General features: G+C 46.9%; 1 protein-coding gene across 2 annotated transcripts; it reads left to right on the forward strand.

The window, feature by feature from the left end:
- On the forward strand, positions 1-26,692 carry nop14 (NOP14 nucleolar protein homolog (yeast)). Of its 2 annotated transcripts, none has more exons than XM_035521414.2 (19): positions 1-89; positions 4,475-4,663; positions 4,754-4,888; positions 5,125-5,266; positions 5,455-5,603; positions 5,925-6,059; positions 6,168-6,290; positions 6,806-6,934; positions 7,041-7,341; positions 8,762-8,892; positions 8,999-9,084; positions 9,199-9,334; positions 10,081-10,182; positions 11,545-11,698; positions 12,005-12,155; positions 13,637-13,784; positions 14,562-14,680; positions 14,964-15,119; positions 26,346-26,692. In XM_035521414.2, exons 2-19 carry the CDS (start codon positions 4,481-4,483, stop codon positions 26,440-26,442), a joined length of 2,577 nt encoding a protein of 858 aa, XP_035377307.1. In that variant the 5' UTR covers positions 1-89; positions 4,475-4,480; the 3' UTR covers positions 26,443-26,692. The 2 variants fall into 2 exon arrangements, with proteins under 2 accessions (XP_035377307.1, XP_035377306.1); XM_035521413.2 differs by lacking the exon at positions 1-89 and adding an exon at positions 3,935-4,091.
- The last annotated feature ends 16 nt before the right edge of the window (positions 26,693-26,708 follow it).

A 26,708-nucleotide genomic window follows, 5' to 3' on the forward strand; every position in this document is an offset into this window, starting at 1 on the left:
TTTCAGAGTACACAACAAAAACGAGACAATGTTCCAGGTGGGATCGTTGACCATATTTAGACGTATAGTGCAGATTTTCACGTGTCACGGTACGCTCGCCTCTCACTGATCACGTGGTTTCTTGTTTCGTTCTGATTGTAATCACGCCTACATGTTTGCACACACCTGCACCTAGTTAAGTGTTGTTATGCGTTTATGTATTTAAACCCCAGTCGGTGTGGGCGTCACTGTCGGTCATTGCCTCTGTTCACGTCCTTGGTTGCATTATAAGTGCCTATGTTCGCCGTTTACGTTATGTGTGAGTGCCACTGTCCTCCCGGGTCTCACTAAAAATAACATCATCCAAATATGCAGCAGCAAATGTGTCAGTACCCTGCAACACCTTATCGATGAGTCTCTGGAAAGTTCCTGGTGCTCCCTGCAAGCCAAACGGCATAACCCTAAAATGATGAAGTCCATATGGAGTCCTAAATGCAGTCAAATCCTTTGCTTTATCACTAAATGGGACCTGCCAATACCCTTTACATAAATCCACGGATGTAATGTATTTCGCTTTCCCTAGCTGCTCCAATAACTCGTCAATGCGTGGCATCGGATAGAGATCAAAGTGCATTAATATGCCTGAAGTCGATGCAAAATATAATAGTGCTATCTTATTTTGGCACCAGCACTACTGGACTACACCATTCACTTGCAGAAGGCTCAATTACACCTAATGATACCATAATGTCCAGTTCCTGCTTCAGAGCAGGTAGTAATCACTCTGGAATGCAATACCTCTTTTTCCGCACTGGGGTATGTTCAATAAAATTAACATCATGCCGAACCAGATCTGTATATCCTGGTCTTTCCTGGAACAATCCGGATCCAGTAACTCCTTTAGCTGTTGCTGCTGGATCAGCTCTAGGTGGGACATATTTGTCGCTTGTGTGCCATTACCAATAGGGAAATACTGTCCAGTGGGCTTCTCTTCATCCTCCACGGCTCGTACAAACAGTTGCGTTTCCACTGGCTCCGATCTAGAATGGAACTTTTTAAGAAGATTTATATGAAAGATTTGTTTCCGTTTACTCCTTTCCGGCATACTGATTTCATGCCACTTTCCCGACTTTATGAAGTACCTCATACGGACCATGGCATTTAGTTAATAGCTTATTATCTCTGGTAGGTCAGAGCAAAAGGACCTGTTGCCCTGAGATCAAAGATCTGTCCCTGGCATTCCGATTGTACCATACCTTCTGATTCTTTTGGGCTTTCCTCATATTTTCCTGAGCTAATGACATCATGTACTCCAAACGCTACCTCAATGGGATAACATACCGGACAACATACTGGACAACAATCTACGAAGCACAGTGTTCAGCGTATGGTTAAGTCTTTCCACCAGGCTGTCTGTTTGGGGATGGGAAGGAGTAGTTCTAATGCCTTTAATATCTAACAACTGATAGACCTGTTTAAGAAGCTCAGAGAGAACATTTGTCCCCTGATCCGTAATAATCTCCCTGGGTACCCCAACTCGGGAAAATAGCTGAATCAGGCAATTAGCAATCTGTTTTGCTTTAATATTTCTAAGGGGAAACGCTTCTGGGTACTTTGTTGCATAATCACAGATCACCAGTATATACCTAATACCACTCTTGCTTCTTTCTAACGGCCCCACTATGTCCATACCTATTCTCTCAAACGACGTTTCAATTACTGGTATATTTTGCAACTGGGCACGTGCCACTTCTCTCCCTGACAACAATGGTCAACTAAATTGATAAGCAATCCTCGCCAGTGTCTTGTATTTGCCCAAATGTCCAGCCCATGGAACTGAGTGTGCGAGTGTCATAATCGTATATCTGAGAAACTCCAGTACCACTGAAGATTCTACCTCACCCTTCACTTGAGAAAAAATATCATTCTTTATGACATTTTTCTTCATTCATACCTTGTGTCGTTCCCTGCTTCACTCCTTCTATTTCAGACCTCTTGAAACCAACCCTGCAGTGTAGCATCTGCTTTCTGCAGCTCAGTTATATCCTGCAGCTCAGTTATATCAGTTCCATTTCTAAACTAATCAACAGTGGTGCCAAAACAGCTTCCTTTTACTTTTGCCTTGCACTTTTCTCTCCTGTATTTATGCACTTTCTCTCGCTCATTTTCAATAACTGTATTGGCAAAAGGTAACTCGCTGAAAGTATCTTTAATGAGTTCTGGTTATGACATTGCAGGATTTCACTTGTGCAATTAAGTCACACAGAGTCTGAAGATCTTGCCCTAAAACCACCAAATAAGGCAGTTGAGGAACTAATGCTACTGGCATAAAAAATGTCTGACCATTCACTGCCAAAAAAACTTCAACTATTGGTTATTCTTTTATATCCCCATGCACACAAGAAACTAACAGATGGCTGTATTTTTCACTTTCCTTGCTTGACAGTGCAGTTTGGTGTGTCACTTCTCCCCACAATAATAACACCTAACCTCCTGCTTAATGGATTTACCTGACTGCCTGTTGTACGCATTCAGTCTACTCTGAAGCTAACCACAACCTTCACCACCCCCACCAGATTTACTTCTTGGTCCTTGAGTCCATTGGCAATTGCCATTTGTACTTCTTCGAGCTGAGATGTTGACTTCCGCCAGCCTGGCTGCCTCCTCTGCTGTTTCAGGATCGTGCCCTTTAATCCACACTGTCATGTCCGGACTCATCATCCTCATAAACTGCTCTAGAATCCAATTCCAATATTTGTTGAATCGTTCATTTCTCTGGCTTGATCCATTTTACAAACAATTCTTTTAATCTCACGTATAATTCCCGTGGAGTCTCATTAGGCCATATTTCCGTTGCTCAGAACCTTTGCCTATAGGTCTCTGCACAAATTTAATATTTTCTTAAAATCACTTCCTTCACGTTCCAATAATCATTTGTATCATCAACATCCATAGCGACATATGCGCTATGAGCCTGTGAGCAGAGGATCCAGTCGAATGGCCCAATGCTTCTCTGGCCAATGGCATGCAGTTGCGATTCTTCCAAAACTCATTAAGAAATGCTCTATATCATCCCCTTCAACTAATGGATGCAATTTCAGCTCTTTAAATTCCATTGGCAACACCCGCTGTGGCGAAACAGCTCTGCTACCGGCTGCTTTGCTTCCTCATTCACTGCTTATTGGAATACTATTGCCCACCTGCCCCTGGAGCTGTTGGAACTGGTGTTGCATACTTCTCTATCGCTGCTCATTTCTTACTTGTGCCATTCATTCATCCTGTGCTGCCTGGGCTTGAACCACCACTTTCAGAAGGCTTCCGCAGAATTTCCTGGCCTAGATAAAGACTCATTTGGTGTAGCCTTCTGTGCCGCAGCTAACCGTTGTCCCTTCAAAGAACTTTGCACAATCTCTTGTTCCAACTCCAGTCTTTCTACCTCGCCTCTGTCTTGTTTGGACTTGGGTGGCATCCTTACCCTTATCGCCCTGTTATAACGTAGGTTCCTTTCAGTGCCGTTAATGTCCACTTCTTAAGTAATATAGCAGGACCAGTCCTAACCTTCTTTAACGGAACTACTTCTGACCATTTAATGTAACAGGATAGCAGGGGAGAGAGCAAACAAAGGGTGATTTTGGTAGTAATTATGCCAATGATGGAGAATTTTATCTATATTTATCTATATTTACCATTTATTTAATCTATATTTACCAGCAACACTAGTTTGAGGTTTAAGTTTACACAGCTCCTTTGTTCAGCAATAGATTTTTTTCAAAATGGCTAATTTTAGTTGCATTTTTAATTATTTAAATTTATTTTTAAATGTTATTTCTTCTTATTGTTTGTTTTCAATCGAATTTACGATCTTTTTTTTGACCGAATTAGACGGGCTATTGTCGCCCGATGTTCCTCACACTGCTCATGGCGACCAATTGGCAACACGGACATGTTTTAGTCCGATCGTGAACTTCCGACATATGACTTCCGCAGAGTGGAGTAGGTTACCCATGTGCGTAACGTGGCTACGAGTGGCTATGGATGAACTCTAAACATTTCTCCAATAAATTGCAATCGGGAAGCTACATCTTATTTATCTTGGGCGTAGGCCGCTATAAGTAAGTTACGGTTTTGTTCGTCGTGTCAGGAACACTTGGTAGTTTAGTTTAGATATCTTTGCATGGGCAGCTAGCTGGATAAAGCGAATGTTTTCGACGTTATCAACTAGTTGACGATTCATAAACCGCTTGCCTCAGTCTTGGAAGAAGCGACACTGCTGCTAGCTCGGCATTAGCTTACAGGCTTACTGGCTATTGTCTTAAATTGAATAGATTTAACATTCCAAAATAAAAAATGTTCCCAAGTCCAATACATGTCAGTTACGTTGGCTGGCTAGCTGTCGAATTAACTATTGTAGTTGACCAAGCTGTAAGAAACCTTTTAGATTTGTGTGTGTGTGTGTGCTTGGAAAGCTAGCTAACTTCGTTAATCTTTGTGTCAGGCTAAAATGGGTAAGCCCCCGAAAAAGAAGAACCTTGCCGATAAAGTCCGCAAGACCAAAACGTCTGCACAAATCAAGAACAACCCATTTGAGGTGAAAATCAACAGGAAAAAGTTTGACGTCCTCGGCCGTAAGAGCAAGCATGATGTGGGGCTCCCTGGCGTGTCCAGATCGAAAGCTATTAACAAAGTAAGAGTGGAAATGTAACTATAGAAAATGACCCCTACATTTGTATCCTCATGAAATATAAACCTCATTTTCTGGTCATTTCCCTTACAGCGGAAAGAAACCCTTCTTAAGGAGTTTAGGCTGAAAAACAAAGCCAATAAATTAATTGACCGGCGATTTGGGGAATACGACACCAAGATGGCTCCGGAAGACAAAATTTTGAAAAGGTTCACCTTGGAAAGACAGGTACAGCTTCTTAAAATATCCAGATATTGTTCAGACCCACATTGTGTAACATAATGCAAGATCCTAAAAAACAACAGGCTTGCTGCAGTGATGCAGTGTAACAAGATTGAATGCCACATAATGTGTTTGACCCATTATGTCTCGGCATCTTCAGTCATCTGCATGTTGTCTGATGTGCAGCTATATTGGGTTTTGCCCTCCTGACATGTCTGCTGGGGTCATTTGTGGGCACCTAGCGCACACAAGCCAGGAAGGACCTCTACAATTTGAACGAGGATGAGGAGCTGACCCACTACGGCCAGTCCCTGGCGGAGATCGAGAAGCTGACGGATGCGGTGGACAGTGAGAGTGACTCGGAGGAGAAAGGTCTCCTGTCTGGTGAGCCATCACACGTTCAGGGCAGTTGGAGCGTGTCCTGCAGGAAGTGCAGTGTGCACCAAGAAACCCTTTGGAGAAAAATAATGTTGGAGAGCAATTAGTCTTAGATAGTGTGTGTGTGAGGAACAGCGCAGTACGAGGAAGAGTATGGTATGAGGTAGAACGCTATGCCGATCCCCCCCCTGCAGCTGAGCTCACGGCCGCACACTTCGGAGGAGGGGGACTACTGAGGAAGAAGCCTAGTGAGGATGATGATGATGGCAAAGAGGGCAGGGAAAAGCCGAAGACGCGCCAGGAGCTCATCGAGGAGCTCATCCTCAAATCCAAACAGGAGAAGGTGAGCCTTCCCCTCTCTCAGCTACACTTGTCAAACACTCCGAATGATTCCTGTTCAAAGGACCCGACACAGTTAAGTTTCATTAGAGAGTGCAGAGCATCGCGTAGCTGTGTGTGGGGAAACGGTCCACGATTGTAGAGCGTTGAATGATGAGTGTCTACGGCTCGACTGTCGTCTGCTGTAGCGGTGTTGCCATATGAAGTGTCTCTGTGCGCTACTGTGAGTCGGGTCTGCGGTTGAGTCGCACTCTGCTGGTTTGCTAACAGGCGTTGTGTTCTGTGTTGTGCCATCGTGGGTCGGCGCGCCGTGCATCGTCCTCAGAGGGAGCGGCAGGCTCAGAAGGAGGAGGCGCAGGAGCTGACGGAGAAGCTGGACCAGGAGTGGCGGTCCATCCAGAGGCTGATGGCGCACAAAGCGTCCAGAGCAGAGGGCAGTGAGGAACCCCTCCAGCCAAAGGTGAGCAGAGGGCGGGAACGCAGGGGCAGGGCATGATGTCGATATGTGATACAAGTGTGTGGGGCATGATGCACTGCATGTGTGAATGGTCGTCATGTGTTTTTGCAGCTGGACGATTATGATGTGATGGTTCGGGAGCTGGGCTTTGAGATGAAGGCTCAGCCCTCAGAAAAGCTGAAGACCGCAGAGGAACTGGCCAGAGAGGAAAGAGAACGCCTGCAGAGACTGGAGGTACCACGCGCCCACCCCCCCCAAATCCTGAGGGACCAGCACCACAGTCGATCACACTTGACTGGCTTGCATTATAGTTGCGATGTTTAATTGCCTGTCCAAATATCTATAAAACAGATACTCTACAATATGTCTATGTACTGTACTCCTTTGTTATACTTGTGTTCCGTCATTACATACCTGCTGTTTCTGACACATTCCCCGATACTGATAGTCAAATTTGGCTTCCACCTGGACATCGTGTTGAATATTGTTGATATTGCTGACTAATATTCTCTTTGTTAATGACATTCCTGTTTTTTAGGACCATTGCGTGTAAGTGAATGTATGAAATGATTATTGTGAACATGTGGATGAACATGAGTGAATGGGAGTATGTGAATTTGTAAATAAGTGAATGTTCTCAGAAGTTCAGTCAAGTCAGCCTTCTGCAGAACAGGGGCAGTATGCATCTCCTCATAACCAGGTGAGCAAAATGCTTGGCTCTGATTGGTGATGTCCTTTTGGGCTTGCAGGCTGACAGGCAGAAGAGAATGCTGGGAGATGTAGGCGAGACCACCCAGGCGCCAAGTCACCTGTCAGCTGACGACCTGAACGATGGGTTTATCCTGGACAAAGACGATCGTAAAACACTCTCTTACCAGGTGGGGGGCTCTTGAAGCACAAGTGCGTGTACACACACACACACACACACACACACACACACACACACACACACACCCCTACAAACCCTTCTGTGCTATTCTTCAGGATGGAAAGTGGAATGTCCAGGAAGGAGAGGATGAGGAGGGTGTAAAAGATTCTCATGAAGATGATGCTGAAGGTGATGACGAAAAAGATGATGATGAAGAGGACGAGGAAGAGGAAGAAGGTGTTGAAGGTCTCTCTGACCTAGACTCTGAGCAGGGCAGTGGAGCTGACGATGAGGAGGAGGATGGAGGTGAAGAGGATGGAGCAGAACAGACTCCAGCCAAAGATGAAGTCGTTAGTCAGGAGGAGAGGAAAGTCATGCAGGAAGCTGCCAGAGCTGAACTACCCTACACATTTAAAGGTGTGTATACACAAACACGCAGAGGTGCCTTCTTTCAAATCAGCTGTATGGAGAAAATGTGAACTTCCAGGGTGAGTGGTGTACAAGGACACTCAGTTGGCTTTATTTTATATATAACACACACACACACACACACACCTTTGCTTTCACTGAGAAGTGCTAAACATGGCCTTTGTAGCTAACTCAAAACCCCATTTTCTTTCACACCGTTCACCATAATACAACGTTATTCTGTCTCACGGAGCACAAAACGGTTAATCAACATCACCACTGTAGCCTGTGCAGAAGTGTAGACACCCTAAATTTATTTATTTTTGCACTGTCTCAGACCTTGTTCAGGCACGAGGCATGTAATTAGGAAGTGGCAAGTGAACCAAATGTCCACACTTTATAAATTCTCGGTCCTCAAGCTTTCTGTGAATGACCGGAGGCCACCAGGCAGGGGAGGACTAAGAAGATGGCCAGGATTTTTCAGCTGGAGGTTTCTGCAGTTTGTAATGTAAAGTAGGGGCAGTTCAGGGGAACCGTGAAGGTCAAGAAAACTCTTTGAGAGAACTGCTTGTATGTTGATAAGAACAGCAAATTAAAACCCATACACAATGGTCTTCATGGAAAAGTCATAAGAGAGAAGCCTTACCTGTGACCTTCTCATAAAACTCAAGATTTGAAATACCCTGAACATCTAGACAAGCCAGATGAGCTTTACAAACAAGATCTGTGGACTGATGATGTCAGTGCAGAACTCTGGCCACAATCAACAAAGGAACATTTGGAGGGGAAAATAAGAACTGCATGAGAAGAACAACTGGTCCACTCTGAAGCTTTGAGGTGGATCTGTCAGGGGTTTGGAGTTGTAAAGAATGGAGGTAGATCTGTCGGGTTTGGGGTTGTGAAGGGTTTAGGTGGATCTGTCGGGTTTGGGATTGTGAAGCGTGGAGGTGGATCTGTCAGGGGTTTGGGGTTGTGGAGGTGGATCTGTCAGGGGTTTGGGGTTGTGGAGCGTGGAGGTGGAGGTGGATCTGTTGGAGCTGAAGCTGAAAAAGGCGCTTGGGTGTGGATGATGATGATCCAAAACATAGCACCATGAATCATGAGTCCATCTGAAGACACTAGCTCTGGCTTACAGAACAGCTCCCACAGGGACCTAAACCACAGAACTGGAGGATGGGCCTTCAGTGAGAAGGTCTCAGAACTGGAGGTTTCTGCAAAGAAGATTAGAGGGAAGTTCCAAATACAAGGACTGAAGTACAGAAACTGGTTGTTTATTTGCACTGACGATTCCAAGAGTAGTTTGTATTTTATTTGTCTTGAGAGAAGTTGTCTGACATTCTAACTAGCTTGACATTCTAACAGTTTGCGCGCGCGCGTGTGTGTGTGTGTGTGTGTGTGTGTGTGTGTGTGCGTGCGTTCGTGTATTCAGCACCTGAGAGCTACACTGACCTGAAGGCGATGCTACAGGGTCACACTTCAGAGCAACAGTGCCTGATAGTGGAGAGAACCCAAAAGTGCCACCATCCCAGCCTGGCCGTGGGCAACAAGACCAAACTACAGGTGACCACCTTCACTGAGCCCATGTCTCTCACACTACAGGACCGAACACTGACACACTCACAGCACGGATAATGGGGTTAACCTGATTGCTTTTCCGCTTTTTCAGAAATTGTTTGGCTTCCTGCTGGAGTATGTGGGGGAACTAGCCACCCAGAGTCCACCAGAACTGACCACAATAAATGCGCTCATTCCGTAAGTGTGGTAGAATGTACTGTAAATACACTGTACACACTAACCCCTTAACTATTGTTTGTTGGAATACACTCATCCCATAAGTGTTAAAATACGTTGAACTCTCTCTCTCAGGCAGATATATTCCCTTTGTCAGCTTTTTCCTGATGCAACGTGCAAGGAGATGCAGACGTTGCTTAGTGACAACGCACACAGCATGGAAGAGACTATAGAGGTTAAAGGTCGTGCTGCCTTTCCTGGCTTAGATATGGTGGGTAACTGTGCGCACACACATAGTCAAATCTTTTTACTTAATTCAGATCTTATCTAAGAGGCATCAGACTCGCCCGGTTGTTTTAAAGGCTCAGGAAGAACGTTATAAAGTATTGAAATGTTTGATATTAGTGTTAAACTGAACACAGGAGCGAATTTTCATTAATAAAAGAAAAGGTAGAATAAACTTATCCAAGCTTGCTCAACAGTCCTAGCTGAGAATGACAGGGACGTCGTCCTAATATTTTAATGAGCATGCTTGATTGACAGGCTGCTGACTCAGGCTCACAGCCTGAGCTGAATATATTGAGATATACATTGAGAGAATCCGCCATAGGTATAGGAAGCAATGCTTACACACATAGAAAAGTCATCCCAGAAAGGCTAATCTCATACATACACACACACTTCCCCAAACCATAGATATTTGAAGCTATGTATGTGCCTTTATAAAAGCAAACAATTTAATTAGAAGGAAGCCATAGAACAGAGGACGATCTGGGTTTGGCGTGTTCCACAGAACAGGAAGCACAGGCTATTTCACATAAAGTACAGATCATCTGGTTTTGAGTTCTCTGGTCTTGTCTAATCCATAACATAAGCAACAAACTTGAGTTCAGTAGAAGCATCTCTGGCTAAAATGGTTTTCTTTGAGTCATAATAAGTAAATGTGTGTGTGTGTGTGTGTGTGTGTGTGTGTGTGTGTGTGTGTGTGTGTGTGTGTGTGGTTTTGCATACATGTAGCTGGTCTACCTGAAGATTGTTGCTCTGCTGTTTCCCACCTCGGACTTTCGGCACCCCGTAACAACCCCTGCCTTCCTCTATATCAGCCAGGCCCTCACCAAGGTGGGTGTGTGTGTGTGCTCCTCTTCTGAGCGGGTGTGCTCCTGTCGCGGGAACACTGGTTCAATCCTCCACACCAGCTAACCCCCCCTGCTCCTCAGTTCCAGCTGTTTACTTTAAATAGTAATGCTGCAGATTTTGGCGGAAACATCAGAGAAAATAATTACACTGCACTGCTGTTGAATTACTCCAATAATTGCTCATTAATTACTCTTATAATTGATCTGGTTGGAGTCAGGGTCTTCAGTTTCCTCTAACAGTCCAAGAACGTGGAGGTTACGTCAATTGGCTATCCTAAAAAATTGTCCGTGTGTGAGAATTATTGGCTGTGTCTGAATGCCCAGCGATGGCTACCCTAATAAACAGTTGTCCTGGTGTGTGTGAATGGTTGTGTGTCTGTCCAGCGGCGAATGGTGCGCTGTCGTGGGTGTGGTCCTCTTCCCTCTCTGCATTCGATTCAGTCCCGCAGAGGTCTGAGGTTTTCCAGCTGCCTCTGCTCACCGACGTGTGCCTGGGTGTAAAAGCTGTGTGTGTGAATTTTAAAGCGACCTCGGGTTCCCTTAAAGGTGCAATATAAATGTAACTTCATTCATTCATTCATTCATCCAGCCCACTGGTGGTAAAGCGGTAGCAGACTTGCGGTCCGTCTGTGAAGGCGTGCCTCATCCCGTAATGCTTTGGTGGTACCTGGCACTCCGCCTTCAAGTTTAGCGATTTATCGGCCCAGTCTGAATGAAAACATCAGGTCGACGTGCAGTATAAGGCCCTGACCCACAACCCCAGTCTCTGTGGTCTCATTGGCTCAGACGAGTTCCAGTGCTCTTCCTGAGAGCCATTTTTCCTGAAGAATGACCGCTGCCAGGCTTCTGCGTGTCGTAAATCCCAGCTGTCGCTGACCTGAACGTCCATACTGGCTGGGACACCCATGGAGTCGCCGTCTCTCCTCACTCGCTTAAAAGCTTCACAGAACCGTGTATGAACACTAGAGGGCAGTGTTGAAACATTTTGTTTTTCTTATTTTATTGTTTTTTCTGTCTTTATTTCTCTGTCGCTCTTCTCTGAGAGAGCCAGCGTAAATCAGTTCTCTCAGCGGCCGCTCTGTGCAGCCAGAGCCGCACGCACGCAACACCACGCACGCCCCTCGGCACACGTTTGGAACGTGCCACGTACTCACAACAGGCAGTGCGGTGCGCTCTCAGAGCACGCTCCACGCTCCGTGCTGGGAACACGACACACAGTGCAAACAGTGTAGCTGTGACTCAAGGTGCTGCTTCCCTGCTGCTTGTATAATCCTGTGCCCCAGTGCTTCAAAGTTTAGAGGTGGGCGGGCATGCGTTAAACTTCCTCTGTGTTCTGCTCCTGCAGTGTCCAGTGGTGTCTCTAGAGGGAACTCTATCCGGGTTGCTGCTCTGCTGTTTGGCCGTAGAGTTTGTATCTCTCTCGCGGCGGTTCATCCCAGAGCTCATTAACTTCCTGCTGGGGTTACTGCACCTGGCTGTTCCCTCTGACCCCTGCGCAGGTAAACCCACACATGTATCTCGCTCTCATTTGGTAATGTGTTCTGTTTCAGTTCAGTGAAAGGGTTGAAAGGTTTGCTGATAGAGGGATATTATTGGATTAAAGTGAAATGACTGAAGCATGGCGGAGGTCAGGTGAGGGACGAGTGCTCGGTCTCTTTCTGTAATCTCCTTAATTCCTCTTTGCTGGCTGTCCTGACAGCAGTGTTAGCCCTGTGCTCAAACTGCTGTAAAACTTTTACATTTGATCACAGCTCATTTCAGGTGTGTGTGTGTGTGTGTGTGTGTGTGTGTGTGTGTGTGTGTAGGTTACCGTGTGGTTCCTCCATTCCGACAGCAGGGGAAAGCCAGGGAGCTGCTCTTGGTTAGAGATCCTGAAGCCTCCTACAGCTGGAGAAAGAAGCCCCTCCCCCTCACACTCACTAACATACTCACCGAGTTGCAGAGAGACCACTACAGGTACACACATGCACACCTGTGTGCATGCTGAGAGTCTAGCCGAGATTCATTCTGCTTCTGAACCTCTGTAACTGAACACACACACCGTCGCATCACATTCATCAGTATGCTGTTTACTTAAACCCTGGTTCTAATACACCGTTCAGCCTGGAATCACAACTTCACAGACCTTTACTGAACAGCTGGGTGATAATTACCAATGTCCTGCGTGGGTTTGGACTGTGGGGTGAGTAAACTCAGCCTGGGTCTGTCTCACCCAAGTGCTGTAGTCTTAAATGAGACACACCTCTCTAGACGGTTATTACTGGATAGGGTTACTACACTACAGGGTCACTACATCACAGATGATGAAGTCTGGTTCTGGAAGGACAGAGAGCAGCACAGTTTGGTGTTCAGACACACCTACTAAACTTAGCAGTCAATGCACTGAATCAGGTGCGTTTAAGAAGGTCAGCACCTCCAGTGATGAGATGTAGCTTCCGTATCCCTGCAATGCTCACTGGGACATCCGAACACTTGGATATTATTCTGATATTATTTTTTCCCCGTTTTGCGCTTTCCTTACAGTGCTTCAACATCACTTCATACTGTTCATCACTGTCCTTCAGATTCACAGTATGAGCAGTAGTACTTGAATTAATAGGGTCTTGCCACGTTAACTTTGCGGTGTTCCGCCGCAGTGTTTCTGGCTGTGTGCACTGTTATACTCTGTTTTGCCTCGCTCGTTCTTTCTGTGCACTCTTTACACTCTCTGTTTTTGTCCCTCGCTCTCTCTCTCCGCCCCCTCCCAAATTCTGGCTGGTTATTGGTTTATTGCGTTATTTCTCTCTCTCTTTCTGACCGCATGCTGGCTATTTTCTGAACGCTCTCAGCTCTTCGCACTCTGAATACTCCCAGCCTAATTGTGGTGATTCTTCCTGGACCTGTGTGTGTGTGTGTGTGTGTGTGTGTGTGTGAGAGAGAGAGTCTCAGAGCAGTGATTATCATCACCCCTACTCTCTTGAGGCTGAGACTCGCACTGTCTCACTGAAGACAACGCAGAGAAACCAGCACTGACGAGACACACTCACTCATTTGTGACTTTGATAATGACCTGATCTGACCTGACCAGTAGAGTGTGATTACCCAGCTCTAAAGCCTTTGATAATGGCCTGGTTAAGCTCTGCATGTTAACGCAGGATAAGACTAAAACCTATAGAGCCTCCAGCCAATCAGAGCTCTTCTAGCCTTCTATTAGACACCTGTGGGTGAGTCACAGGCTGTGCACGTGGCCTCTTGTCACATAAAAGGTCATTATGAGTTAATCCTGCAGTTGTAAAGCTGTTGATGGACAGAAATGTACAGTGAATAGTAAATGAGTGTTACTAACTACATTTTTTTAACTTTCCTTTATTCATTGTTATTTTTCCACTTCTTTCTGTCTTGCTTTCCTGGTAAATGATGTTGGGAGGTTTCTGATGGACAGCCTCTGTCTGTTTTAGACTCTCTGTGCTGCACACATGCCTGGACCTGGTGAAGAGATGCACCGCCCTTTACAGAGAGCTTCCTTCCTACCAACAGATCTTCCAGCCAATCAGAACCCTTCTAGCCAAACATCTTCCTGTGGAAGGCTACCCCACACCCCTGCAGGTTGGTCGCAGGCCAAATACCGTTGTACTCTAACTGTTGTAATTGAGCTTTGCACATGTACACTGCATACCTGGCGACCTACTGCAAAAATAAGATCATCATACAAAGTGGTTATTATGGTTTCCTTTGTTCTGGTGTTCTGGGTTTGTAGTTGATCAGTTGCTAGGTGTTCAGATGGAATATTAGCTTTCATAAACACACGTTCTGCAGCCTGTGGTCAACCTTTAATTCATCTTAATGCCCATATGCACAAATTTAGTTTTTTTCTCGAAGGGTCAAAGGTTACCTTTTTGGAAAAATCTAGTGTTTGAGTTCAAGGCGCTCCTCATTAACTCAGGAAGCCTGAAGCAGTTTTCCAGAGCATGCAGATAAAACTAGACCAGTCTCATTTTCTGGTGCGTGCTGATAAAATTAGATGATTTGCATTTTCTAGAGCCCACTGATAAAATGAGAGCATTCGTCCTTTCCAGAGTGCACTAATGAAACACCAGTCTGCTCACTGGGAGGAGCTGTGGAGGGGTAGGGCAGAGCCGCACGCGAGAGGCCTTCCCACCACTGAGGGTTTGGGGTGTGACTGGTCGTGATGGGACAGTGTGCCCTGTTCACCCTCTCTGGACTGTTGAAGCAGCATAGCATCACTCTTAATAATCTCACCTCTTTCCATTTTTGTTTTTTGTCGTCACTGGGAAATTTGCGGATCTGTCACCCCAGTGGCTGCGCTTATTCCAGAAAGTTTGCTGGCGGCTGTGATCATTTCCCTGTCTCCGCTGTGTCTAGGTGCTCCACAGAGAAATACTGGAGGACTTGCCAGAAAGCCCTTCCCAGCATGCACCGCTTGTGTTTGAGAAGAAGAAGCCCATCCCACTGAAACTGTTGGAGCCAAAAATAGTAGAAGTGTGAGTGGAGACGTGGATGATTGAACATGCAATACACGCACACAGACACACAAAAACAAACTCACACCCTACAAACACACATTTTGTTTTTTTCTTGTGGGAGTAGGAGGGAGATGGAGTGTCTAATCATGTTTTTGGTTGTCTCTGAAAATCACACCCATGGTATGATGGGAAATCAGAAGTTGCTCTTTGTAGTTTAACTGTCTCGTTGTTGTTCTGTCTGTGGTGTATTCCTCCCCCTCTTCGTGGTCTGTTCCTCCATCATGGCATTCTGTCTCTCCAGACTAGACTACGGGAAGAAGCGGGGGAGTACCAAGGAGGAGAAGGAGCGAGAGAGACTCAAACACAAGTACAAGCGGGAGTTCAAGGGCGCACTGAGGGAGATCAGGAAGGACACGCGCTTCCTGGCACAGACCAAACTCTCCGACATCATGAGCAGGTGATTAGACGCAGCGTCTGTCGCGGTTACATGTCAACACTATCTGCTCGACTGGCTGTTCAAAGTCCTGTTTGTTTATCAGGCCGTAAAGGTCCCCTGACCAGTGGGAGGTCTTACAGTAGCACATTGTCAAAACTTTTCCAAAGGCATTCACCCCTTAGCGTTTATTAGGTTAATCCGAGAATGAACCAAGAGATTCTCTGCTTACATTAAAAGCAATTGGACTTGACGATGATCCATCCAAATTGCCAAAGAACCAGCGCTTCATGGTCATTAACGTGGCCAGGAATCAGCTTTCCTGACCTTCACATCTACCTGATTTCGAAGTTAGGAAAATGCACTAAGCAAACCTGCAAAAGCCCGGACACTTGGCCATAGCAAGTCAGCATTTGTTGGTGAAATTAAACCAGTGTATGTACTGGTTGCATATGGACAGGTTTTTACAAATATTTGTAGGTTATAACAAACTTGTATTTGGAGTACTGTAGGCTAGCAAAACACTACTACTCAGAAATGTTATTTGTGCAAGTAAAACAAGTAAAAAAATGTTTCTCCGTTCTCTGGCTAGCTGGCTAAACCGGGTTTGTTTTGCTAGCGAACATGGTCTTCTCTTTCCTTTAGTGTTCGGTGGTTTGTAAAAAGATCTAAATGTTCTAAATTCTCGAGTCTCCGAATTCTGAATCTGGTGCGGAGTTTCAACTCTACTCCAGGTGTTCGTGTATGTGTGGAGAAGAAACACAATCCTCAAAAACACTCGGGTACACAATTGATTGCGCCTTTTATTATGGAGATCTCCGGAGAGCCACTACACCACGCCGGGTGCACCTAAATCAGGAAGTAGCTCTGCCTTTGACGATGAACAAACATGCATATATAGGGAAGACCGCAACCCAAGTACCTCCTGACAAGCATTCTTTGTATTTTCCGCTCCATTTAAGGGGTTGTTTAACTTCGTGCCCGAGACGGCAGCCTTTTTCGTCACCTGTTTTACACACTTATACTCTTTCACCTCCCCCTCCCTTCTTTGCTCTCTGTGCGGTTTCCTCCATTGCGAAGTTTCTTTGTAAAGCTGCAGTACTACATGCGACAAGCCTATGCATGTTTTTAATACCCCTCACCCTTTTAGATAATAGTGTAACTAGTCACCCACATTCTATACTTCATGCCATGTTTAATGCCACGTGCCTTCCATTACTGACCCCATCCCACAATTCCCCCTTTTGATCTCTACAAAGAGATCACCCCACTAACACCGTTCTCTCCCCAGTTCTGTCTCATCTTCAATCCCAAATTCTTCATCTTTGGTCCCTTTCAGTAACGGCATCATAGTAAGAGTCGGTCCTTCCCGTTTTTCAATAGCTACCGAGATCAATCGTGTTATTAATGCTCGAACACATGGTATACAACAACATCCACGTGACTAAAATTGCCATAAAGCTGGCTGCGGAGATGAGGAGAGGCATAATGAACCCTTTCCATTTCCCGAACATACTCGTCATCCACCCTGTTATTGGGTTGCTTACCCCTGAATGTTCATGCATTGCATTGGACAGAGTGCGGAGACCTTCCAACGCCCTAGAGACGGACCCATCCGGTGCCGTATTGTTGGGAATGAAAGTACAGCACATTTCCCCAAACATAATGCAGACTCCCCCTTTTTCAGCTAACAGCATATCTAACGCCATTCGATTTTGTAGCGCCATTAATGATGTTGCCCCTAGCTGGTCCCTCAGACCCTCTACGGCATCCCTTGTGAGATTAGCCAATCGTAACACATTGTAATGCACGTAATTAATTCGATCCACATTCTTATTGGGGGTAACCGGAAATAAGGCTGCAATTATAGGGACGTTCTCAAACCCAGCAGCTATTTGATCTACTAATTTGTACTCCTCTGGGACCCCCCTTGGGACCCCTATGGAGTCCACGTATGTGGGGGAGTTTTTACTCAGGTAAAATTGATCCGATCACCGCCGTCAGCTCCGGACACCTTCCTGGTGTTCACCTTCCGCCTGTCTTCCTACTAAGGTTACGTGTGCTACCAGCCTAACCATAGCACACTTCCCCCGTGAGGCCGCTGGCATTCGAACCATTAGACGATGATCACCGCAATAATAATATAATTCTGCTCTTGCCTATTGCCCTATGGTATCATTTACCGTACGGTTGCACCATCCGTCCTCAATATAACCGAGGTTGACCGTCAACGCGTCGGACTCTCTAAGGAAACGCGTACAAGTCCCTACTCCCTTTACTGGGGTAAATGGTCCCGTCTTAGTGAGATTATCTATGGGGGGAAAATTTTCACTTAAGGTGTTGCAATTCTCGGGTTCGGCCAAGTGTGTCAAAGCCAGCATGCAGGCATACCCATTTGGATCGGCAGACGCATAAAGTGGAGCGTGGGTGGTAATAAGTTCGGGCCTGGCTGCTGCGCAGGCGACGCATTCACTGAGGTGTTGATCCCGAGCTTGTTGCATCGTCCAATCTACCCACAGATTAGACTCCGTGTACCCGGTTGCTAGGGCTAACACCTCTTCTGGACGTAGCTGGGTGTAGTCTATTTTAACCATCGAACTTTTCTTCTTAAGGCAGTTCACCCCTAACCTCGAAGTACTTGTGGGACACGTTGAAAAATTACCTGCGACTGTAGGGATGGCCGTTTTGGGTCCTTTGAAATTAATGTGAACTAACCCCAAGGGATCTCTTCTTGAAGCATCCAGCCCTAGTATGATGTACGTGGTTGTGGTAGCGTTCCTAAATTGTCCTGTTCAGGGACAGGGTCACCGGGTTCTGTGTATTACTGGGTGGAGTTGTTTCCATATATCCTTCTGGCTCCACACATTGGTGGCTGTCAGGGTGGGTGTCCAGGAGGGGCCGGTGTACGCCCCTACGCTTCCCCGTGTTGGACACCATCGTTCTGAGGCCGATCGGTTTTCAATGCACCTACTACTAACATAATAATCCCAGCATACATACATGTCCAATCCCCTGTAAGACCAGTTTCTACCGTGGCAGTTTATTACCGCACATGGGTCAAATCTCAGGGAGGTGGTAGTTCCCAGCTCATATTCTACTTCTAATCCCCCGTACCAATTCAAACAGCCCTTCGCATCTGTCCCACTTAACCCTGTTCCTATCATTCCACACCCTATCCAAATCATATGCCACACCCTCATGCTTCGAGTCTCTCTTCACCTTCGCAGTCGCACCCCACGGTATTACGTTTTCCCCTCTTTCCTACGTCTGCATACAATTGTAATTTGTTGCAATGCTCAGCAATGTAAACAATTGATACAGCGTATGACTAATGCATCATATCAACATGATTCGATTAAGATCATATAACGTCGTCCAATCTTCGCTCTCCTGCGGCTCTTCTTTGGGCTCTTCTCTCTTCAGGGTCGGGTAGACTGCCCTGACATTAGGACCACTCACAGGGATTATTCTGCCCTTTCTGGAAAGGGTCCCTCGTCGAACTATGATGAGTCCGGACGCTTCTTCTGCAGATCCTTCTGTACCTCTCCTAGGCTTCGCTGAGGCATCTGTGCGGTCGCACACTGGCTCCAATGGAACCACGTCTCACCCTTCCCACGAAGCCTGACCGCATAAGATGTTTGTTCCACCACCTGGAAAGGACCAGTCCACCGGGGCTCGGGCCACTTTCACTTGATGACTTTCAGCCACACCCACTCCACTTCTGGCGGGGGTTAAACTCGTCTCACCTCCTCTGGTGCCCGCTACATGTTTAGAAAAAACTGAAACGAGAGCTTGGAGTTCGTGAAAATATGACCTCACACTCAATTCATTAGGCTCTTTTGTGAGCAGTGGCTTGGTTGCCGGTCCTGGAAATGCTCTCCCTGTTGCTAACTCGTGTGGGGTAAATTTAGTACCCTGATTCACTGAACATCGAACAGACATCAACGCCGCAGGTAGAGCATTTAACCAGTTCAATTTGGTCTGTGCACAGATTTTTGCCAATTTTTTTTTTTACTGTCTGATTCATCCTCTCTACTTTCCCCTATGACTGGGGATAATGCACTGTCCCAAATGCGTGTTTTAGGCCTAGCATGGCCTCTACCTTCCGTAGATCCTGATTCTTAAAATGTGTTCCATTGTCTGATCTTATTTTTTTCAGGAAACCCATGTATTGGTTAATCAAGAATTTTACCACCGACTTACCGTCTTCCTTTTTGGTTGGCCATGCTTCTAGCCACCCCGTGTAGGCGTCCACGCACATCAATACGTACCTGTATTTTCGCACCATCTCCCCCACGTCCATGTAGTCCATCACTCTCTCTCCCTGGCCTCGTCTCTAGCGGAAACCTCCCCTGTTCAAGTCTTACCTGACGGTCTACTGTTAAATCTGTTGCAAATTTCACAGTTCCTTACCACCTCTTGTGCCATATCTTTCAAGTATGGATGCCACCAATGTTCCAGATTTTTCATCATCTGGGTCACCCCAACATGCCCCACCCAGTGGGCTTCTTCCAATGCTGCCCTTCTCGTCTCTGGGGGTAAGATCGGTCTTCCGTCCGGTCCACTCCACACTCCGCTTTTCCCAATGGCCCCTCTTGCCACCCACACCACCTTTTTCCTGCGTTGAAGCTTTTTTCCACTCTCAGTTTCTCCTCCCCTAATGTCGCCTACAGCTCCGATTCCACACAGACCAGGTTAAGGGTTGGCTGGTATCCCGTCACTTGTTTAGCTGCCTGGTCTGCTGCTTGGTTCCCTCTTGCCACTAGTGTATCTCCGGCATCATGTCCTTTACATTTAATGATTGCCACCCGATGTGGCAGGAGCAGCGCATCCGCCAATTCCTTCATCTCCTTCTCATGTTTAATTGGTTTGTTGGATGCCGTGACACAACCAGCCCTTATCCACTGCCCTAATTCCACACAGGCTGCCCCGACGGCATATGCGGAATCCGTATGTTTACTGACTCTCCTGCGCTCATCCAGAGAGCCTCAATAACCGCCACCAGTTCCGCTCGTTGGGCCACCTGGGTTCCCTCCGGTTTTTCAGCTTTTTTAACCGTGAAGTTCCGCTGTTTTCCTCCGTCCTGACATATATTGGTTCCACTACCGGGTATCCTGCTACGAGCCCTCGGGTCGGATGTTTAAAACAACAACCGTCTGTGAACATTTTCTTTGCCCCTAGAATTGCTTCCGCCTTTAAGTCTCGCCTCAACTTCTCACGTTTGGCCACTTCGGCCGCACATTCATGTGGTTCCCTTCCGCCCGTGTTGTCGGCCATATTGACACCTTCGTGTGTGTGTATGTGATGTGCGGTTGGTTCCGAATTTTTCTGAGTCGCTGCTGTCGCAGTGAAGTGAGTCTTAAATGCTTGTGAGTTCACATATGCTACAACACTGTGTTGTTAGTACATGCAATGGGTGCCCCATGACTAAATGGGCCGTTTTCTGAATCAATTTTGCCACTCCTGCTGCGTGCTGAGTACACGTTGGGTGCCGTTTCTCCATTTGATCGAGTAACACACTAGCATACATGAGCGCTTACCTCACCCTCCCCTTTTTTCTGAAACAGAACCCCATTACTAACCCCTTCTGTTTCTGAAACATCCAGATGAAAAGGTAAACAGTAGTCTGGAGCGCTGAGGTCCGTAGCCTGAACCAACTGCCTTTTCGGCATCTGCCGTCCAATTAAGAGGGTTGGTGAGATTTCGCATGCCTTGTTCAGTAACCAGTCGTCTGATGGGCTGTGTAAGGCCCACGTAGTCAGGGGCGTAATTACGACTGTAGCCGGCGAGACCAAGGAAAGAGAGCATGTCTTTACATCACCTTAAGCCTGAAAAGGTTAATGTCGTCGACCGATGTGCGGGGGACATGCCGGCTCCCCTCTGGGAAATAAGCCTGCCTAAGAAGGAAACCTGACTTCTGGCTACCTGCAGTTTGTCCTTACTAACTTTGAACACCCGGTCAGCTAAGTTCTGGAGTACTGTTTGAGTCCCAATCAGGCATGTCTGTGCGGTTGGAGCCGCGATCATCAAATCATCTACGTACTGTATAAGTATGGTGTCCGGTGGTAAGGAGCACTCACCCAATGCCTCCTTAAGGACTTGATTGAACAAACCTGGGGATAACGCAAACCCCTGAGGGAGGCGAGTATATCTGAGTTGACGACCCTGAAACGTGAAGGAGAAGATGTCCCTGCATTGCTCAGCTAAAGGCAGACAGAAGAATGCGTTGGCTAAGTCTATACATGTGAACCACTTCTGTTGGGGTCCCAGGTTCGCCAGGGCAGCATATGGGTTAGGCACCGGAACAGTCGGGGTCAGGAGGATATCATTAATGGCCCATAAATCGTGTACCGTACGATACTTCCCAGTCCCTTTTTCCTCTACCGGTAGAATAGGTGTATTCCATGCTGAATATGAAGGTTCTAACACTCCCGCCTGCAACAGCCCCTCTATCGTGTCTCTAATACCTAATTCTGCAACTTGCTTGTGAGGATACTGGTGGATCCATATGGGATTCCCCTGTTGGACCTGAAAGTCTATTGGAATACAGTCCATTAGTCCGACATCCGTCAGACTGTCTGCCCACAAATAATCAGGGAGATTACTGAGCATTACCTGAGTGTCAGGGTGATCTAGCTGTTCTCTGCCATGATGTCTAGCGATAAGTCTGTGCTCTAAGGTGGTCCGGTCAATCCCGTCCATCTCAATCCTATGTCTTGCAGCTGGCAAAATAGAACAAATTGGGTATCTGAGTCGGGACCCAATCGGTTGCACGAGAAGCCCTAAGGACCATAGGCCCCAGGTCCTTCGCCTGATGTTTAGGATGGAGAGCCAACGACACATGTGCTACCGCTTTGCTTCCCATCCTATACCAAGGCTCCAACTGGACCGCCACGGCAACGCCCTCAGGAGCGACGTAGATGCAGTTAGTAAGAACATACCAATGTTCTCCTTCAAGGTTCTCACGGAACTCCTCCTGGTAGGAGTCATCCCCAAGGCGGTCATAATACAAAGTGACGTGAGGAGGGTTAGGAGGCAGGGTGTAGGGTTCGAGTAGGGAGATCCAAGGCTTCCAGCTGAAGTATGCAGACAGAGCTCCTGTATGGCAGGTGGACTCCTGTTCCAGCAGGCACCAATAGATGTCAGCCCATTGTTCCTGAACTGGCTGAATGAGATACTGGGATGAGGTTCTCAGTCCTGAAGAGCAAGGAAGTTTAGTTCCGCCTGGTAACGTAACCATAAGTCCCTCCGGGCCGCATAATTTTGTAGCCCCCAACCTAATGAGCAGATCACTGCCCATCAGATTAACAAGCACTGTCGGTGAATAGACGAAGGGGTGCATCACAGTCTGTTTCCCCACTTTGGTGCATAAAGAGAAGCCCATCACACTGGTAGTTTTGTGTGATAAGAGATGAACTACTTGTCTCGTGTTGAGCGTTGAACACGTTGCACCGGTGTCCACCAAAAATGGCAGGTCATCTTCATTGACCTGTACTGCCAGCGGGGGATCTGCCGTTGTCACGGCCTCCCTGTGGGGTCCGTCATTGTGGGCCCCATTCGGCCCCCTCCCTGGATTCCCAGTATCCTGCTGGATATTGTCCTCCTGGGGCCACCTGTGGGTAAGGGGCCTGAACAGTTCCTCATCCATGTCCTCCTTGAGCTCTACCTCTGGATGCTGGGGGGCCGGGTGCCTGACAGTCTCTGGCCCAATGACCTAACTGTCCACAGTTGAAGCAAGGTGAGGTCACCGGCCCCCCGCAATCTCTGGCCATATGCCCCAGTTGTCCACAATTATAACACCCTGGCCCCATCTGAGTACCCTGCCGGAAAGCCCCTCTATCTCCAGTGGGCCCCCATTGGGGAGCCGTAAACATGTGTCCCTGACCACCCCACGGTGGCGGAGTCTGGGTCTCTGCACCCGCCGGTCCCGGCTGGGGGGCCGCGGCGACCATTAACTTAGCCGGCTCCTTGTTCTTTTTTTTTTTTTTTTTATTCAATCTCTGTTTAACCTCTGCCAGCTGCAATCTAGTCAACTGCTTCTCTAATTCCTTATCCGCCTCCTCCGTTTTAGGTGACTCGTCTTGTGCTAAAGATAAGTGATGTACTAAATGTTTATCCCACATCTGAGAGTCACTATCGGGCAAAACCTGGGTTATTTTGCATAGCCTTTCTCACTACCTCCGGTACCCCTGATAAGGGATATTTGGTGCGCATGGCTTCTCCTAGTTTACAAATCGCATGAGTTAATCTAGTCTCATCAGAGTCATTGGTCGTGCCTCCATCAATCTCCAGCTCCCTAAGGCATGACGGTGTCATGCATCGAGCTGCTACAGCCCTGAAATCCCCTAAGGCTAGGGTTTGTCCTGCTGTGAGCATATCTAATTTTTGTAGCCATATTCCGCCTCCATCCGACACGGGGAAGCTCATCTACTAAAGCCTGTATATCTCCTACATTTGATTCCTTCCGGGTTTGTTAATAAAGGGTACAGCCCCTTAGGGGTTAAGGGCTCTGGTTTAGGTCTAAGGGTCATAGTGTGAGTGGGCTGTCCCCGGCGTGCGCTCGCTCCCTGCCCTTTCTTTTTTTACCTTCTGCTTTTCCTCTTCCTCCAGTTCCCACAGAGACATCTCAGATGGGTCTTTTGCCATCATGACCTCCTCCAACACGTCTCGCATTTCCGCTCTTGGGTCCTCCTCATCCTTTTCCTCTTCTTCTCCCAAATACCTCTCGTCCTCCTTCTCTCCAGACTCTTCCTCTTTCCACTGTCCTGTAATTCTCATTTCCATGAACCCTGGCTCCGATTGTCGACCTCGGTCATCCGATCGCTTCTTCCTCTTCGCTGCCTTTCCCTTCCATCCGAGTCTGGAAGGGATGTAGGGCCACTTCCTCACTGGGTTCAGACGAACCAGTAGACGTCATGGTTTGGGTGGTGGAGGAGGATGGACTTCTTCTGCGCTGGTGATCCTCACTTAGGTGAGTCTCCACCAGTAATGGTTTGGGAGGCTCCGAGATGTACACTTCCCCAGCTTCAACCTTCATAACAGGATACAGACCCGCAGTCAGCTGGGGCGGGGGTGTGGGCGCTGCTGGTTCATGAGTGGTTTTAGTGTCTGCCACATACGGGGGTGGCGGCGCCATCTCTGGCCCCTCCTTCCTTTCCTTCTGCTCCTCCTTACACAAATGTTCTACCCCTTGACACCGTATTGCTAAATCATACCATTTAGACCGATCTTCCTCTTCCTGTTTAGCCTCCTGCTTCCAGGTTTCCTTAGAGAACATGCTCACCTTCTTTATCTTCTCCTTTGCTGTGTCCCTTTTAGCTTTGCATTCCCTCTCTTTTCCCGATAATCAAATGCTTAGTTTGGCCCTGTGTTTTCCCTGGTCCTTTACACCCTTTTGTAGCAGTAACCCATCCAACATTTTGCTTATACTCCTCTACTCCTTTTTCTCCCTTTCTCCTTCCCTGTTTGTCCTGCCGCTGCCACCACGAATCTAATTTGTTCTCCCAACGGCTTCCATCCTGTGCCATCTGGTCCCCACCCATCCTCCTGGGTTTCTTTGTCAAATTCTCCCTCCATATCATTCTACCTCTCCTGCTCCGCTAAGTGTGTGTGTATTAGTCACTTCCCCTTTTTACTTCCCTTATATTCCACTGAGCATGCACTGCTCTTACAAAGTTTCAAACCGTCAGCCACTACTTCTAAACGCATCCTGTGAAGTTCCGTTGACACCGTGAGGTTTCCCCTCGCAGAGTAGGATTTTAGCAGGTGACTTAAACAACTTGCCTTGATATGAGCTCCTCGTGCTCCTCTGATCTGACTCCGCGTGCACACATTGAGAGAAACACTTTATTACCCTTATATTCCTTATATTAAAGTTAGATGACCTGTTCTCTAACTAGCATTTGAGGATTCCCTAGTTCCTCGGGACTCCAACCCAGCTTCCTATCCTTGGGGCTACTCACCTGTCGGCGATCCCGAGTGCCTTCCAAAATTTCACTTAATTTATTGACTCGTCGCCGATCTATCGCATCACATCTCAATTTAGATACTTGTTCAAATATGCAAAATTCATATAACAGGTTTCTGCTTACCTTGTAAGTCCGGCCGGAACGTGACACGCAGACCGAAGAGTCGTCCAAGTCCAAATCCCTCCTCTCCCACGCATCACGTCGGGGTCACCAATTTGCAGAGTTTCAACCAGGTGTTCGTGTATATGTGGAGAAGAAACACAATCCTCAAAAACACTCGGGTACACAATTGATTGCGCCTTTTATTATGGAGATCTCCGGAGAGCCACTACACCACGACGGGTGCACCTAAATCAGGAAGTAGCTCTGCCTTTGACGATGAACAAACATGCATATATAGGGAAGACCGCAACCCAAGTACCTCCTGACGAGCATTCTTTGTATTTTCCGCTCCATTTAAGGGGTTGTTTAACTTCGTGCCCGAGACGGCAGCCTTTTTCGTCACCTGTTTTACACACTTATACTCTTTCACCTCCCCCTCCCTTCTTTGCTCTCTGTGCGGTTTCCTCCATTGCGAAGTTTCTTTGTAAAGCTGCAGTACTACATGCGACAAGCCTATGCATGTTTTTAATACCCCTCACCCTTTTAGATAATACAGTGTAACTAGTCACCCACATTCTATACTTCATGCCATGTTTAATACCACGTGCCTTCCATTACTAACCCCATCCCACACTGGTCAGTTAATCATGCAACAGCTCTTTCATATTTAAGCTGCTGTCGCGTTTCCGTGGCACTCGCTGCAAGTGCTAACGCTGCCTGTCAGTGGCCGTAACCGAAGCAACTCGGGCAGCCTGATGGGCTTTGTCAGTCCGGTAATGCTGTAAAGGTTATAGGTCTGGTAGTCGAACCAGGTCATACTGACACAGGCTTTTTAGCCTTGCTGACACACACACACACACACACACACACACACACACATATATATATACACTCCCACACCAAATAAAACAATTTCACAGTTCATGTTGAGTCATTCCATTAACATAATTGTTCTGGAAAGCATTTGGTGATTATAGTGAAAGTATGTGCTCCAGTTTTATTATTTAGTTTGTTTATGCTTTTTTTTTGTTTGTTTGTTTTTGTTTTTTTGTTTTTAATAAAAAGCTGGTCTAATTTTGTTAGACCAAGTGCAGAATCCTGTTGTGGCAGAGTAATGTCAGTTGATTATAACTCTCTCTTTCTCTTTGTGTCTGTGTGTGTGTGTGTGTGTGTGTGTCAGGGATGCGGAGAGAAAGAGGAAGGTGAAGGAGCTCTACGGCAGCTTGGCCACACAGGAAGGAGAGTGGAAGGCACTCAAGAGGAAGACACAGAAGTGACGTCCAGAGGACATGTCCTGCCGGATGCCTCGCTGCCACCAGGGGCAGTGACGGTTGTTCACTCGTCCCTCAGCCAATCGCCACGCAGCAGGGGCTTGAGGAGACTGGAGGATGGGGAAGGCCTCAGGCGCCATCTGTCTTGGCTAAAGAGGATTGGATTTAGGTTTTCTGAAAACAAAAAACATTTCTTTCTTGTTTCTCTGTTTTAAATTGCCCAGTTTTGAGATATAAAATGACACAATAATTCAAACTTGTGTGTTAAGTGT

The sequence above is a fragment of the Electrophorus electricus genome, chromosome 21 (assembly GCF_041902795.1).
Source record: "Electrophorus electricus isolate QZ-2024a chromosome 21, ASM4190279v1, whole genome shotgun sequence".
Taxonomy (NCBI): Eukaryota; Metazoa; Chordata; class Actinopteri; order Gymnotiformes; family Gymnotidae; genus Electrophorus; species Electrophorus electricus.

What these genes read in the sequence shown, in the direction of transcription:
- nop14 (XM_035521414.2), top strand. Translation starts at nt 4,481, where the DNA reads ATGGGTAAGCCCCCGAAAAAGAAGAACCTTGCCGATAAAGTCCGCAAG. An exon ending in GGTTCACCTTGGAAAGACAG is followed by an intron (nt 4,889 to 5,124) that starts GTACAGCTTCTT and finishes GTGGGCACCTAG; the next exon opens with CGCACACAAGCCAGGAAGGA. An exon ending in TCCCTCTGACCCCTGCGCAG is followed by an intron (nt 11,699 to 12,004) that starts GTAAACCCACAC and finishes GTGTGTGTGTAG; the next exon opens with GTTACCGTGTGGTTCCTCCA.